The 16199-nt window shown below is 36.9% G+C and overlaps 1 protein-coding gene across 1 annotated transcript; it reads left to right on the forward strand.

Annotated features, from left to right (window-relative positions):
* Positions 1-4378: 4378 nt before the first annotated feature.
* Positions 4379-10858, forward strand: LOC145585068 (origin of replication complex subunit 2-like). Its single transcript, XM_081641813.1, has 7 exons — positions 4379-4501; positions 4939-5073; positions 5167-5273; positions 8758-8890; positions 9048-9339; positions 9986-10213; positions 10317-10858. The coding sequence occupies exons 2-7, from the start codon at positions 4945-4947 to the stop codon at positions 10514-10516; spliced, it is 1089 nt and encodes a 362-aa protein (XP_081497939.1). The 5' UTR covers positions 4379-4501; positions 4939-4944; the 3' UTR covers positions 10517-10858.
* Positions 10859-16199: the final 5341 nt, after the last annotated feature.

Below are 16199 nucleotides of genomic sequence, written 5' to 3' on the forward strand. Positions count from 1 at the left end.
CAAAAAATTGACTTCAATGATTAGCAAATTAAATATAATATAACATAAACTGAAAAATTCGTTAACTATATTTCGAATTTGACTATTCACATTACATAAAATTCTACACATATCAAGTATAGCTTTATTGTACTTGCTTCTAATAATATTTTACATTACACCTTTTATGTGTGACCTTTCTCTAACCTTATTAAGTATTAAGTTGTCTACGTAACATCTTTTATTATTACTAAAAAACCAAATTGATTACTTTCACCTCACAACTCCACTATACGTTATTTAACCGATACTTATATAGCAAAAATTATAAATACAAGTTATATTATGAAAAAATATCATTGCTAATTTAACAATATTTTACAACTATAACATATGTGTTGTATAGATTAGTGAAAATAATTAATTTAGTTAAAATTATTATGAAACACATGATTATTTTGTTATCCCAAGACCAAAAATAACTTTATCACATTTGTAATCTTAAAAGAGCATTTGGTGTGTTAATGTAAGTGCCATTCTTTTTAATCATAGGAGTTTAAAGTTTAGCAAAAATGAAAACCTTCAACTTTAATTTTAGGTTTGGTTTTTATGCCCGTATTCCTAACTTAGGCCCATGTCATGAAAACCCATGCCAACAACACGTGCCAAGCCCCAAAACAATAACTAAAACATATAATTCCTTTTTCACATTTATTTTTCAAACAAGAATTCATGTTTTAAATTACAACACACAATTTATTCTAAAGTACCCATTTTGCAATTCAATTCAAACTTATACCATACTTCAATATCATATTTTTAAAACCCCCAAAATTGCCACATTTCTGAACACGAGAAACAAATCAATTTACACACTAAAGCCGCGTGTAGTGCGCTTAAACTCCCTAGTATATATAAAGGAGAGTTTTTCCCGAGTTTTTAGAGAGTCACATAGGATAAAATTTTCTTAGCGTGTCATGTAGGATTATATATTTTAATGATAGTTAACCAAATAAAGGATTTGTAAATTATTTTAAAATTAAATAATTCAAATGCCACTTAAGCAAAATTGGCGAATGAGATTTTAAAGTTTAATTAATTAAACATAATATATTATCTTTTGAAATTAGGAATTTTATTATGATATACGACGTTCAACGAATAACATAACAAATTTTATCACATAAATATATACAAAAAAATATTTGTTTTAAAAAATACAAATAAACAGTGCAACACACGGTCTTCATCTAGTTTTTGTATATTTTAACCTTAAACTAACTCAAAATTGACTACAACTAGATTAAGCCCCACCACGAACGGTTTTTACAAAATTTTACAATGAATTATAATATTAATTCAAAATCTATCAAAAAATATCCTCATATATTTGAATGACATTAAAAAAGTTTGAATCTTTATTTATACCTAGAATTGAGCCCCAAATCTGAATTAGTCTAAAGAACCAGGTGGAACACCAAAAAAGTAAAAGATAATAGAATAATATTTTATGCAATAAAATATATGGAAAACTAGTTTTTTGCCCGGGCGATGCCCAGATTGTCCTAAACTTTTTAGCTTAAATACGATCATATGACCCCTTTTGATAATGTAAAGTATTTAAACATACGATATATATAGTGTACTTTTTGTAGTTTTATTTGTAAATAGATATCTACGTTATTATTAACTTGATATTTTTTATTGCACTTAAATTATTTCTAGTGAACTAAAAGTATTTTTACCAAACTAAAATTATTTTTCAGATTAAAACTAATTTTTACTAATTTTCTATTTTTTTTTATTAAAATTTATTTTAAATGGATCTTATTTTAAATAGCTTTTTAAAACGAATCTTAGGATGGAAATAGTACTGAGTTATAAGTTATTTATTAAAAGTTATGATTAATTTTGTATATATGAAATATTGGAAGTATATTGACAGGCTAAAGTCGTATCACCTAATCAAAAGTAATTACCTAAGTCCTCTAACTAAAGTAGATAGGGAAGTAGGGTCGAATCCACAGGGAAACTGGTCTTTCTATTCCTAATTAATTATTATAATCCAAATTATTAAAGTAACCAATATTTATTGTGATTATAAACTATACTACGAAGATTATGAGTAAAGAGAATAATTAAGGAAGAAATCAATAATAATAAAGCCTAGGGCATAGGTTCACTAATAAACAATATTCCAGGGTAAAACACAATAATCAATCATCAATGCATTAATTAATCAGATCATAAAGGGCTTTCGCTACGTATTACAATCACATAATTAATTTACCGGTATTAAATCTCATCTCTCGAATCTCGACCTAACCATTTATAAATTAATCTGCCTATTGAAACTAAGCCTAAACATCAATTCTCATCTCTCGAATCTCGAATCAATATTGCTAAACTCATACAATTAAACCTGGCCAAATCTAATTGCATAGCATATAAACAATCAATAGGAAATCAATTAAGCATTAATGATCAACAATCATAAAATTACCCTTTCATATTATTTATTAGATCCCCAAAAACCCTAGAAGGAAAACTACTCAGACATAATTAAAACTAAGCAAAACATAATAACTAAACAAGACATGAAAGAAAAATAGAATGAATAAAATACTGAGATTAATTAAGAGAGAAATCGTACCAAGACGGCGGAATTACAATAGAGTTGAGGAACAAGAAAGAGAATAAAAGTCTAGAGAGAGAAAGTTGAGTAGAGAGAAGGAAGAGAATAAAAACTAGAGTAAGAGAATTATGAAGAAGTCTACAATTTTTGTCTCCTAAAATTGCATTAATACTAAGCAAGAAGATTTCCGCTAAAACAAAAGTAAAACGGAAAACTAAACTCCCTAAAGAAAACACGCGCCCGGTCGGGCAGTGGCTCGCCCGACCGGGCCCGCCTTTTCCTCTTCAAATGTCTTCTCGCGCCCGGCCGGGCAGTGGCTCGCCCGACCGGGCCCGCCTCCCTTGCCTTAGATATCTTCTCGCGCCCGGTCGGGCGCGTGATCCGGGCGCAGGTCCCTTCAAGGTATTGCTCCGCCCCGCCCGGCCGGGCGCGCCTTCGGGCGGAGCTCTAGTGGTCCGGGCGAGGCTTCTTGGGCCTCGAGGCTCTTCCTTGGGCTCACCAACTTGGCCCAAACGCCTCATATCTCCAAAACTGAGCCCTTAGTCACCGATTTGCTACCTCCAATCGGTCTTGGGCTATCGAACGTGGTCGCGGTCTTTCAATACTTGTAGATGCTCCTCGAAAAACCCGGGAAAATGCTCCAAGTACGCAAATTCCTACAAAACTCAAGCAAAACTACCAAAGCACTGGAAAACACAAATTAGTAATAAAAGTGGCTCGTAGGAGCCAAAAACACTACTAATTACGACCAAGGGACGGGGATAAATATATATATAAAATGAACACATCATATATGGATAATAAAACACTATACAACATTATTATCTTTAAAAATCTATCCAAACTTTTTAAAACGAATTGATGATGGTGATAGAACAGAGTTATAGGATATTTATTATTAATTTTTTGTATATGAAATATTAGAATACACAATAATTCTATCTTAAAAAAATCTATCCAAAAATCGGTTACTTAATATCATATGTGTCACAATAATACCTATTGTTTGTCTACATGGCACGACACTTGGCGAAAAACTGGAATGCAAAGTGTCACTATCTTGTGGCCTGACTGGGAGATCGACTTTATATATTAGTGATATAATATGGGAATATTTTGTACAATCTGAATTACATGAGATTATGAGTTGCGGAATATATATATATATAAAGTGAATCACAATTATATAAAAGTAATGAATATTTTATTAGGAAGTGAATAAAAAAAAAAAAGTTTAGAAGGGTAAACAGCACCAGGATGTGATAAGTGTCATTTCTAGTCTCTGTTTTTAATAAATTATGCTTTGAGCAAGTTTCAAACCCATAACCTCTGATACATAAAGGCAATACATTTACCATTTCAACCAACTTTTATTAATGTTTTAAATTTCATATAATAATATATATTTCTTTCATTTATTAAGTAAATTAGAGCCCTTAGAGGTAATATAATTCATATATTTTTCACAAGATTAGAATATAAATGCATATGAGGTAAAAAAGAAGTGACAACCGAGACAACGCTGCCCGAACCATACACTAACTATATACAAACAGTAGAACATAATTATCAAATTAAAGAAGTACATAAACTAGCAACCTGAGGCATCGACCGGGACACACACTTGTTATGTTATTGATTGATTGATTGAAAATTTTGAAATAACTCAATCTAATAAGACTTTAATTCAACTCAAAGAAATAGTGACGGACTCAAACCAACCCAATCCAAATTGACCTGTACCCGATTCGAACGACATGTTTTCCGGGTCTAGGAGCAAAGTCTATAAGTTGGGTTTGTTGATTTGCGCGGGAGATTGAAGATACACCCTCAATTTTCATTCAAGCTCACTATCCAACCAATATTTGTATACTTCAACTCCTCTAGGTAAGTATTTATTCAACACTTCGTTATTTACAGTATAGTATTTTCGATTGCTCTTGCATGTATTTTGTTTTAGTTCAAATTGCTGTAAGTAATTGAGTAAAATCTGAAAAAAAATAAATAACTAAATAAAAAAAAAACCCTAGGGTTTTGGCATGAAAACGAATTCTTATTAGAAAATAGTTTTATTCATCAGATTATGTCCTTATCGTGTAAATTGAATGTTTTTGGAAAAATATTGTGTAAATTTTCAATTTGGTGGTCTTATAATTACCAAAATTGAAAATTTTCATGGAATATAATATGACCACCACCTGTTTGTTAAAATGCTTGGGAAAAAAAAAAAAAAAAAAAAATTAAGGTCTGAGTATATCATCTACTTAAGTGGTTGATTACTTGATGAGGTTTCTCAATTGGTAGTTTTTCTTTTTTACCTGAAGGTGGTAATGGATATCAATGATGTGGAAGATGAGGACTTTGGGTTCTCTAGGAATTACTTCCTGGCAAAAGAATCGGGCACTTCGGCGAAAAAATCAGGGCATAAACTCTCTGATATTGATCTTGTTCCCGAGGAGGTATATTGAAAGCTTCCTAGAATTTATGGGTTGTGTGCCTCGATGTGTTTTTTTTTTTAATGATTGATTGTATAAATTAATGTACACTTGTAGGAACTTAGAGCCGCGGCTATGGATCTCAAACCGAAGCATGAAAAAGAAGTTAAAGCATTGATGGATAGCTATAAGAGTTCATATCAGGATTGGTTGTTTGAACTGAGGTACTTTTTGATTTTTTTTTTTTTTTTTTTTGTTTTTTTGGTTGTTGTTCACCTAAGGAAGTTTGAAATGGATAGCTATTATTCTCATTGATCTCAATATTTTCATGGATTAGGGATATAAGAATTGATGCCTGTATGATTTTATGCTAACTATATATATTTCTGGCTAATTAGTATTAGCTATGTTTTTTAGCACTTTGGCCTTCCATTTGCGATATAAACCCAGCCTAATTTGCAAATGTGTAAGGAGGCTATCATCGTTAATGCTTAATTCATTAATTCTATAAGCAATTATTTTGCTGCACTATTTTTGTATCTCTCTATAGAACAGGATCAGCAGTCAGCACCATATGTATTGAGTTGAGGTCTTGCATTAGGATGCTTTATATGGATACCAAACAATTTCCTGTAATTAGTTGGGTGCTTTATTTAAAGGTGATAAACTATTGAAGGATATTATAAACTGTTGAATTAATGTCCTACTTGGTACTAAAGATTCAATCTTGCTGTTCACTTTTAGTTCACTGCCCTTATGGTCTCATAGGCACATAGTTCCTATGTGGACGTTATATTTTCTCTACTGCATTGTACCAAACTTTATGTGTAACCCGAGCTTTCATTTATCTTGAGTGACACTTTCAATTTCTATTGGTTACATCATTATTTTGAAATACATGTTGGTAGAGAACAATATAAAAATAGGGGAAGAGGGAACAAGAGTTATATGCTGCCTCTTATTGTACTTTCACTGTAGAGCTATATTATTTAAGACAAATGAAGATCAATGCCGGAAACTTATTGTTACTTTAGAAGAATACTACAAGAGGGGGGGTGAATTGTAGTTTGAGAGAAATTAGCTAAGTTTTTGCGGAATTGATAAAACTAAGCTAAAAGAACTTTAAAGTCACACAAAGAGATTTTACGTGGAAAACTTCTTGGCCCTAACAAGAAGAAAAACCACGACCACTTGGGATTATAGGAAAGATTCTTTACTAAAATAGGGCAATCAATCTGTTACAAGCTAAAGACTCTATCTTTAAGTTCCTCAATGAACTTGAAGTTCCCAGCACTAAGTCCCTCTACTCACTGCTCTTCTCTTCTCTTTCTCTTCTCTCTCTTTCTGTTCTGACTCCTCTTGAGTTCACTCAAACTCCCAAACTCCAATTACAACTCGTGAAAGAAAATACTCTAATGAAAGTAATTAAGAAAGTTAACAACTTAAAGTAGAATGCGACTCTTAACTCTTTAGAAAACAAAGTAGGTAGAAAAATATGATTAAGCAAGGGTGAAGTTTTTCCAGAAATTAACTTCAGTATTTATAGAAAATCTTGGCTTAAAAAAACGCCATTACCTCCTCCACGTACGCCACTACTACTGCATATCAACGCCACTCAACTCCAACACTTCCAATACTTCAATCGTGTCCTAAAACCCAGGGCACGTTGAACTACATAGCAAGCAGTTTCCTTGTTTAGTGGGAGACTTAATTAAACACTAGTGGCCCAAGTATAGGAAGTTAGTTGCAATCTTTTTGAAAGATATTTTCCGAAAAATAAAAAGATATTTACTTAAATATCAAAACAGAAAAGATATTTTTCCAAAAACTGATTTTCCTATAATTTAGCAACCATAAAATTCTATCTTTAAACTCAATTCAAATCGCATTCTACTAGCCATCAACTTCTAATTATTTTCACTTACATAAAACCTAAAACATAAAATATTCTAGACTTTATAGTTCCCTTAGGAAGTCTCTGCTCCGAGCCTTCATTCTCCAGCTTCTACTCCAAAACTTCTGTTCCTTCAAAGGAACACTACAACAAGTCTTCTGTTTCTTTAAGCTCCTGTTCCTTTACCTCGAATTAATCCGATAACTTGTCAAAACAAACTACACAACTTATCAAGGCATTAGTCCATTTATTTGACTTGTGTTTTCATCAAAACATCAAGGGCAACACTTATTTTGTCTTTAAACTTGATTTGGATCTGATTCTATCCTAATCTCTTTTCTGTTAATTCATTTTCAAGAATTTCTCAGTTGCATATCAGCTTGTGATTAAACTTTCAACAAGAAATGGCAAACAAGTTAGCCTGAAATATGTGCAAATGTGAAATCGTGCAAATGTCTTTTAGATTATGGAATAATTTTAATGGATGCCTTATGTCCTTGAATGCTTGTACATTGCCCTAATGTATCCATGTTTGGGTTAACCCTATGTTCATTACTTCACATTCCATCTTTTTCTCTTACTACTTTTTCTTTCAAGTCTCAACCCACTTTTAATTAATTTTGGTTACATGTAACATCTTTTTTATTATATCTTTTATTGCCTGAAGCAAATTGGAAGATAAATTGGGACATCTATTTTCCCTATTATTTTATTTTACTTTAGTTGTTGGCGGTCTTATGATGAGCACCTCTGTTTGATGACATAAAGCCATGCATAATATTGCCTTGTTCTATGCGTTTGTTAAAACTTGAAATGTTGTTACATATTACTTGTACTATAGTAGGCTACATGAAATATGTATCCTCTTTAGTTGTAAGTGAAATGGAGTAAAAAATAAGTTCTTAACCTGACATCTAACTTCCATATACGTCGTATATATTAATATATATACTTAGAGGCTGACTTTGTCGAAATCACTAGATCAGTAATGATCACAACTTTCCTGTGCTGTAATTTAATAGGAACAGTTAGCAGTGCACCTTCTCTTAAAGGGATAATACTCTTGAAATCTCAAGCTCTCTCAGAGAAGAATTGCTGAGAGTTGAAGCATAATTTAAGTGACCTGTTGATCAGAGATGTGAATGTGTAGAGATTGGAACTGGAGGAATAGGAATTCAGAACTATTTTTAGGGCCATTATCCCTATGTTTTATTCTGTTATTTGATCTTGGATTGTAACTTTCTGTTTTTGCCTAGTTTTTGCTGTATTCTTGAGGTTGGTTGAGAGGCTCTGCTGTTTAACTTTGATACTGGCTGTAAAATAATCAATACTGAGAGAAGTAATATCAAGTTTATTAACTATACTATAGGAAAAATTCTTTTTATCATCATGTAGAGTTAGATAAATCAAGAGTTTAGCCGATATGGCAGAGTAAGGTCACTAAAGCTGTATTGCATATTGTCTTCCCTATACCTCCCATGCTCAAAAAGTTGGGGCAAATGTGCTTCACTTGATGTAAGTTTGATGATGCAAATAGAAGGTTTTAAGCTAATATTTTCAGATAATGAAATACAAAGAATGCATTTAAGTCGATGATTGTGACAATAATTAACTCGAACACTTGGAGCATGGAGCATTACGCTGTTAAGTGAATGTTGCCATTATTGTTTGCGAATGACCAATCTATCAAAACCTGACATATTGAGCTTTAAGTTTTCTTTAGTTGATCTTGTACGTGGAGTCATGGGCATACACTTAAACGGAATATTAAGATTATTTTTATCATTGTTTTCAATTTGATGTCATTAACTCAGGTGTGGGTTTGGCCTTCTCATGTATGGTTTTGGATCAAAGAAAGCCTTGACTGAAGATTTTGCTTCAACGACTTTGACCGAGTACTCAGTGCTTGTAGTCAACGGTTATCTACAATCAGTAAATATCAAACAGGTAAACTGTTTAGAGGAAATGTTTTCCTCTCAAGGAAAACCTTTTCTCTCCATCCTAGATTCCTAGGTGTGCCGTTTACCTTCCCCCTTGTCATGTTTGTAAGTGCACCTTTGACCCCAGGTAAGCATGATCTTTTTAACAATGTTCTGTACTGCAGGTCATTGCTGCTGTGGCTGAACTTTTATGGGATCAAATCAAATCCAGAAGGAAAACAACTGGAAGCTTGTCTAAAGCTCAACTACCATACAATTCTAAATCCACAGATGAAGTCTTTGCTTTTCTGGATGGATCACTAGCAGAGGAAAATGATTCTTTTGTGTGTGTTCTAATTCATAATATTGATGGACCTGGTTTACGGGATACCGACACTCAGCAATTTCTTGCACGGATGGCTGCATGCTCTCATGTTCGAATTGTTGCTTCAATTGATCATGTAAATGCATCATTGTGTAAGGATTATTATCCTTGATTTTTTTCTCCTCTTTGAGACTTTTAGGGAATTTAACTCTTTATAGTGATGCTCTTTGATTATATTTACTTATTTATTTGATCTTTTCTCTTTCACCCCTCCTGTTGTTTATTCTTCACTGAAATTCATAGGGTTACATTACATATAATGCATGATCAAATCATTGATTCAAAACCTTGATCAAAACATATCATGCATCATTTGTCTGAGGCATTTTGCCTTCTGCTTCCATTAGCTGTTATCTATATGTTCTAGCTTTTTCACAAATATTTCTTTTATTCCAACTTTCTTCAAAACTTCGGTCATGTCAATTTTAAAACTGCTGATATAACTGGCACATGTTCTGTTTTTCTGTTTCTGCCTGCCAAATTGTCAAAATAGTTTGCTGCACTGACAATATAAGCTATTGTCGAACAATGAAGCATAATTACAGTTACTGGATGCAAGTGTGTGCTTATTATTATCATATTATTTCTGGCAATCAGCTAACTTGGATATGAGTGGCTTACCCACTGGTATATTTTGCTCCTTGATTTAGCACTATTATGATTATTATTACATATGGATATAAGTTCATTACTAGAATTAGGACCTAACTACTAGCATGTTTTTTCCTTGGGTGGCAGTGTGGGATAAAAAGATGGTCCACACACAGTTCAACTGGTGCTGCCATCATGTCCCAACCTTTGCGCCATACAAGGTTGAAACAACGTTCCATCCTCTGATTCTTGCGCACAGCAATAGTGGCCAAACTGTGAAAACAGCTGCCATAGTTCTACAAAGTTTGACACCAAATGCCCAAAGTGTGTTCAAAGTTCTTGCTGAGTATCAACTGGCTCATCCTGATGAAGAAGGTGAGTAACCTTTTGCTCTTATTCACCAATATATGTGATTTAGGCTGTTGATTCCTCACATTAATACACTTTTTCTCATATCTGGAAAAAAAAATTCTTTCAGGGATGGCAGTCAATGATTTATACACAATTTGTCGGGAGCGCTTCCTCGTGAGTAGTCAGGTCACTCTGAACTCCCACCTGACGGAATTTAAAGATCACGAGTTGGTGAAGACTCGAAAACATTCTGATGGGCAGGATTGCTTATATGTTCCCCTCGCAACTGAAGCTATTGAGAAGTTGTTGATGGAGATTAGTCAATAGTCTTGCCCGCAATACTGATATGATATCAGGATTAGCAGCCCGGGAGCATTTTACTCATGTATTGTATAAATGATGGTCGTTCACGAACCAGCGTTTTGGCTGGCGGCATATTGTTAGAATCTACCTCTCTTCTAGTCTTCTCTATGTATTTTCTTTCTCTTTGCTTGTATTTAGCTTATGTAATGCTTTATAAGACTTTTCTTTGAATATTATGGGCTCTAGATAGAATTATTGTGTTATTGTCAACCTAGTGTTCACTGAGAGAATATTGTAAATGTAACTTAAAGCTCTTTAGAGAGCGATTGGTTAACGAACTCTAGTGCTCCTACCATTTACTTTGAATGTTGTTTTAGGCTCTTTATACTAGTGCCTCACAAACCTCAAAGAGCCCCCTCCCCCCCTCCTCCTAGAGACCCTCCAAATCAAATACAACTTATTGTTGGATCGGCTTGTGCTCGCCTCGGCTTGCTCGGCCGTCACAAGCCCCAATCGACCGTTGTCACCACAAAAATGTGTTCAATCAGATGCTTAACTTACTTGTGTTGCTTTGTGCCATACGCCTTTTAGACACTTGGCTTGCACCTTCGTCGCCCTTAGATGGGAGTAAATATTTGGACCGTGACACATTAGATGATATGTCACTAGCACAATGAACACACTCGACAAACATGTTTAGTATAAGGATACTTGAATTTGACTAAGGCTTGGTTCTTTTTAGCTTCTGGTAGAGCAGAGCAGGCAGAGCAGATTTTAGCATAGCAGAGCAGATTTCAGCAGAGCAAAGCAGATTTCATTAGTCTTAATATTATTATTAGTATCATTGTTAATATTATTAATATTATTATATCTCAAAAACAAACAAGTCATACAACCTACAAAAAAAAATTAGTGGAAAGCCGAGATACAATTTAGGCCCCACTCCTCTAACTATAGCAAATCCTATCCTAGTGAAGATATGAACAGCAGCACGTGTCCCAATGTCTTGAGTTTTTGAGAACTTTTGGATCCACTTTAGCAATGCAACAGTCTCCTTCTCTAATTCCCCAAGTGAAGAGAAAGAGAAAGGAAGGAAACAATATCCAATTGCCCGACAACTGGATTCGTAATTGACCTGCTTCCGATGAGCCGCATCAGCCACAACCCGCCTAGGAACAAAGTCAGATAACACGTGTCAAAGGAGAAGACCCTGTTAGGTCAACACAGACATTACGACCACGATCCAGGAATAAAGTAACACATCTACAGATCTGAGAGCCCCGTCGTTTCCTGCAGACAACCCAAAGCCAACCTCTTTTCTAGCTGAAATCCCAGATCGATAACAAACATCAACAAAGGTATCCCGAACAACATTATACCGATGTTTAATACCCACCATACCAGCACACAACACCACGTGATCACCGAAAATATCCCCAGTGAAAACCCTTGAACAAGAAGAGCACGACGTCGAGATAAAGAACAATGGAACACCCGAGCAGTAGCATAACACACATCAATAAGTGTTTGCGTTCATCATCTGACATAACCCTGAAATAAGAACCACTCGAAGCTAAGCAGAGGTGTGATCTCCCTGCTACGATTTCCACAATGCCGATTGTCGAGGAGATAAAGTGAAGGTGGATTATGCAGAAGCGGTAACCTTTATGAAGTATATATCTGCCAATTTCTTCATGAGTTTAAGGGCAGCGACTTCACTAGGATTACTCAAAATATTAGACTCCACAGTTCCATTAAATAGACCCAACACATCCACAAAGGCTCGACCAAGGCTAACAATGCGAGCATGCCGTAGAAGCTTTATCTGCAACCCAGCAGATTGTAACCGAAAGGCAAGAAAAACATAATGACGAACATCACTTGCGGAATAAACACCAAGTTCACCAAACGCAAATGGTAAGGTAGCAAGCCGCCACTGCTAATCGCCAAACCCAGGAGCCGAAGTAGTAACGATACGCTCCAAGGGTGATTGAAGAGTCTCGTCGAAAGTGCGTTGAGCCACCCTAAAAAGTATTAGGAGGACAAGTACGCAAAGAAAAATAGAGTTTAGAAACTCCGGTACATGCCATAAGCAACAACAGCTCGCACCGGGGATCATCGAGCTTAGCAAACCTATCCATTAGCGCAATGGTCTTAGTCACCCTCTGTATCACAAGATCACCTCCAATCCGGAATCGGAACTAGCGGGACCACCAAGCAACTTAACACCATGCGAAGGTCGAGCAATATTAGGCAAAAAGGCACCCACAAGCCTGCTTTGAGGGTCTTCAGTTTTTTCCACGTTGAGATGTAACCCAAAACGAGGCCTTTCCTCCATAATCAACTCCAAAACCTTCCCCACAACCAAAGTGCCACCAATAATAGTGCCGTCATCCAAATACCACACCTCAAGACATAACTCAAAAGCATCATATCTGATTTTACATACGGGGGGCTGTAAAACCAAAGAAAAGAGAAGAGGACCAAGGGGATCACCCTGCTGCACCCCCTGAGAAGACCATAAGGTGTGGTCCCCATAATACAATCTGGCGGGATTAGAGTAGCAGAGTTCAACCCATCACGAAATGCCCAGATAACGATGACGAACTTCACGTAACATGACCGTACGATCAACTAGATTGAAGGCATTTTGAAAATCCACCAACAACATTGAAAGACCAACATCAGAATCACGATCCTCAATCAATCGATTCACAACATGAAGAATTGTCTCACCATATGAAGAAACCCCAACTCCAAATTGAAGACCAACAAAGTAACTACCCAAAGACTAGCCAACCATAATAGCACCGACCTTCAAAACCAGATGCCGCCAAACAGTACCCACAGATATGTCGAAACGAAAGATGGTTAGAGCCACTGAAGAAAGAGTTACCTTGCATTCTATGTCGATCTTGTAGTTCTTCCAAGATTTTTTATGCTCCTAATGTTTTGGGGCATCCCGACAGGAGACCTAGCAGCTGTCGGTCGGGGCAGGGAGAAGTTACCGAGATAAAAAGGGGAAAGGACGATACCACCACCGAGCTTGATAAGAGGTGTGAGAGGAGCACTAGCAATATACACTCCTAGTTCAATAGGACATCTTCTAGCTAGAAAGAGATTAACCACCCCGAAAATAGAGTCAACTAACTCATCTGATACAACCACAACAACACCACTCAAGCAATCCATAAGGTCTCGAGCACGTAAACTGTCCCTACCACATGATGTGCCATGCGACAAACTCTTAATCCGATCCAAAATAACAGCAGAAGTAGCAACGAGATGAAGTATTATTATTATTATTATTATTATTATTATTATTATTATTATTATTATTATTATTATTATTATTATTATTATTATTATTATTATTATTATTATTATTATTTGGAAAAGGTAAATGTGAGTTCTTCTCCGACTCCGAGATCATGTGTTTTCTCTTATGTGAGAGAATGTAGGTATCTTGTAATAATTGAATGTGTCCCATAAATGGGGGAAATCTCCCTATTTATAGGGTCATGGGAAAAGTGCCATTCGTTAGGTCATGATGACCTAATGGGTTGCGCTGTTTTGCGGCGCCCTTGAGATTTGGGCCCTGAAGGCCGCAATCTCTTGGGGTTATCTGAGGGTGACACCTGTCGACTAGTGAGTGGCCCTTGTTGGACCTGCCTAGGGATAACACGTGTCCCTCTCTAATTGGGCCACGTGTCTAGGGTATTTTTACACTAAACATTTGCCCCTCACAGGGTGACGTGGCAGGCCATGAGGCGCCTGTGACACACGTCCCCCTTGTAAGTGGTGAACAGTAAAAACTATTCACCTTCAGGGAGAGTGATGGGGATGCCCCCGTTTTAACCCTCCTATAAATAGGGTTTTAACCCCCCCTCCTCTCCCATCTTTGACCATTTCACAAGTCTAGAGAGAGAGAGAGAGAGAGAGAGAGAGAGAGAGAGAGAGAATTTTCTAGAGAGAGAGACTCTACTCCCGCCTGTAGAAGACTCCTTAAGTTTACGTCTGTAGTTTTCGTGGACACAACCGGTCACCGCTTGAGGCAGTTTTTCAGAATTTAATCAAAGGTAACCGTCTCTTCTCTTCTCAACTCTTTCAAACTTTTTCCGTTTGTGTATATAGTTTTTCAAATAAAATGGATTTTCCATCGACACACACGGCATAGCCTAGGACGATCAGCCGGTCTCATGGTACGGCTAAGTCTAAAACTCGGGGTGTCGTCGCTGGACATTTGGACCTGCTTTGCTCATCCCCAAATCCCACCATCTCTGTGTCTATATAGGACACGATGGCAAGAGTAAAACAGATGGCTACCAAACCGAAAAGAAGGCGCGCTCTGGAAGTATCCGCTGATAAAATTACTCTAGATGGGGAGTATGAGGGATCAGATGAGCGAGCGGGATCCTCGCCGGGTGGCACCCCGTCTATCCCAAGTGACCGAATTTTAGAGGAGGCAGACGGTGAAGGACTCGTCTCCACCTCTGTTCAGAATGACTCAGATTTAGAGGATGCCCAAGAAGCCTCCAACCGGTCAGGATCCGAAGCTTCAAGCTCTGGTCAGGCGGAGGCCGGCTATGAGGTTCAACAGACGGCTAAAAGCCCGTCCATTTTCAAACCTACCGACGCGCACATGTCCGCCTTGGACATACAGACCCTGAAGTCTACCTTCATCCTATTGGGCCTGATTGGGTGATTAGCGTCCCGCCTGTGGAAGCGACTGTGGCATGGGAGGATGACCTTGAGAACGCCGACAATTATTTCGACTGCTATGAGGCTGTGATCAAAGCCAGTCTCCGCTTCCCTCTCCACAGGGGGATTGAAAGGATTTTAAAGGGGTATAAGCTAGGCGTCTGGCAACTCACCCCCGATTCATGGATAAATATACTAAGCTATATTGTCGCTTGTGAGTTCCAAAACATTGAGCCGAGTTTCGAGGCTTTTGCTCATATGCACTACATGAACTGGGCTCCAGGAGAATGGGGGGCGTGGTATACTTTGATTACACACCCACAATACATGATGACACTGGACAAGCCGTCTAAGTGGACCGGCTGGAAGAAGAAATTTTACTTGATCTCCTCGCCCTCTTTAGGCCACAACCGGTTCCTATGCCGGTATAAAAAGGATCCTGCTTTGCTCGGAAAGAAGTGCGCCCTTCCCCGTATTCCATCCAGGGCTTGGGAGCAAATAATAGAGCCGAGGTTTTTCGAGACAACCACCACCCTTTTGGATGATTGGACTCAAATAATCGTACCCAAGAATTGGGTACCCCACCCGGATTTTCTTAAAGATGAGGCGTTTCTCTCCGCCTATGGTCTAAGCACCATGTTTGAGAGACGTATGTTGTTTATCCTGGCTGTCATTGCCTTAATTGTTGTTTTAAACAAACTTATTATAGTATATCTAACCAACCGGTTTTCTTTTGGAAAAAAAGCTTTAAGTATGGTGGACGCTAATAAGACGCCTGCCAAATCGGCTGCTTAACTAAGAAAGGAGCAGCTTTGAATGAGAAGGGCGGCCCTGGACGCCAAAAATGACGAGGTACGGCCCGCCTGCTGTGCTTTCTAGCTTTGATTCAAATTACTTTTACTAACCGGTTGTAACCCTTTTGCTTGATTTGTAGAGTGGCAATAAAACCATTCCCCTCTCCATTTCCAAGATGCTCAAGCGGCTTGGGGATGAGCTAAAGAAAAAC

The sequence above is a fragment of the Chenopodium album genome, chromosome 16 (assembly GCF_948465745.1).
Source record: "Chenopodium album chromosome 16, dcCheAlbu1.1, whole genome shotgun sequence".
In the NCBI taxonomy this organism is placed as follows: Eukaryota; Viridiplantae; Streptophyta; class Magnoliopsida; order Caryophyllales; family Amaranthaceae; genus Chenopodium; species Chenopodium album.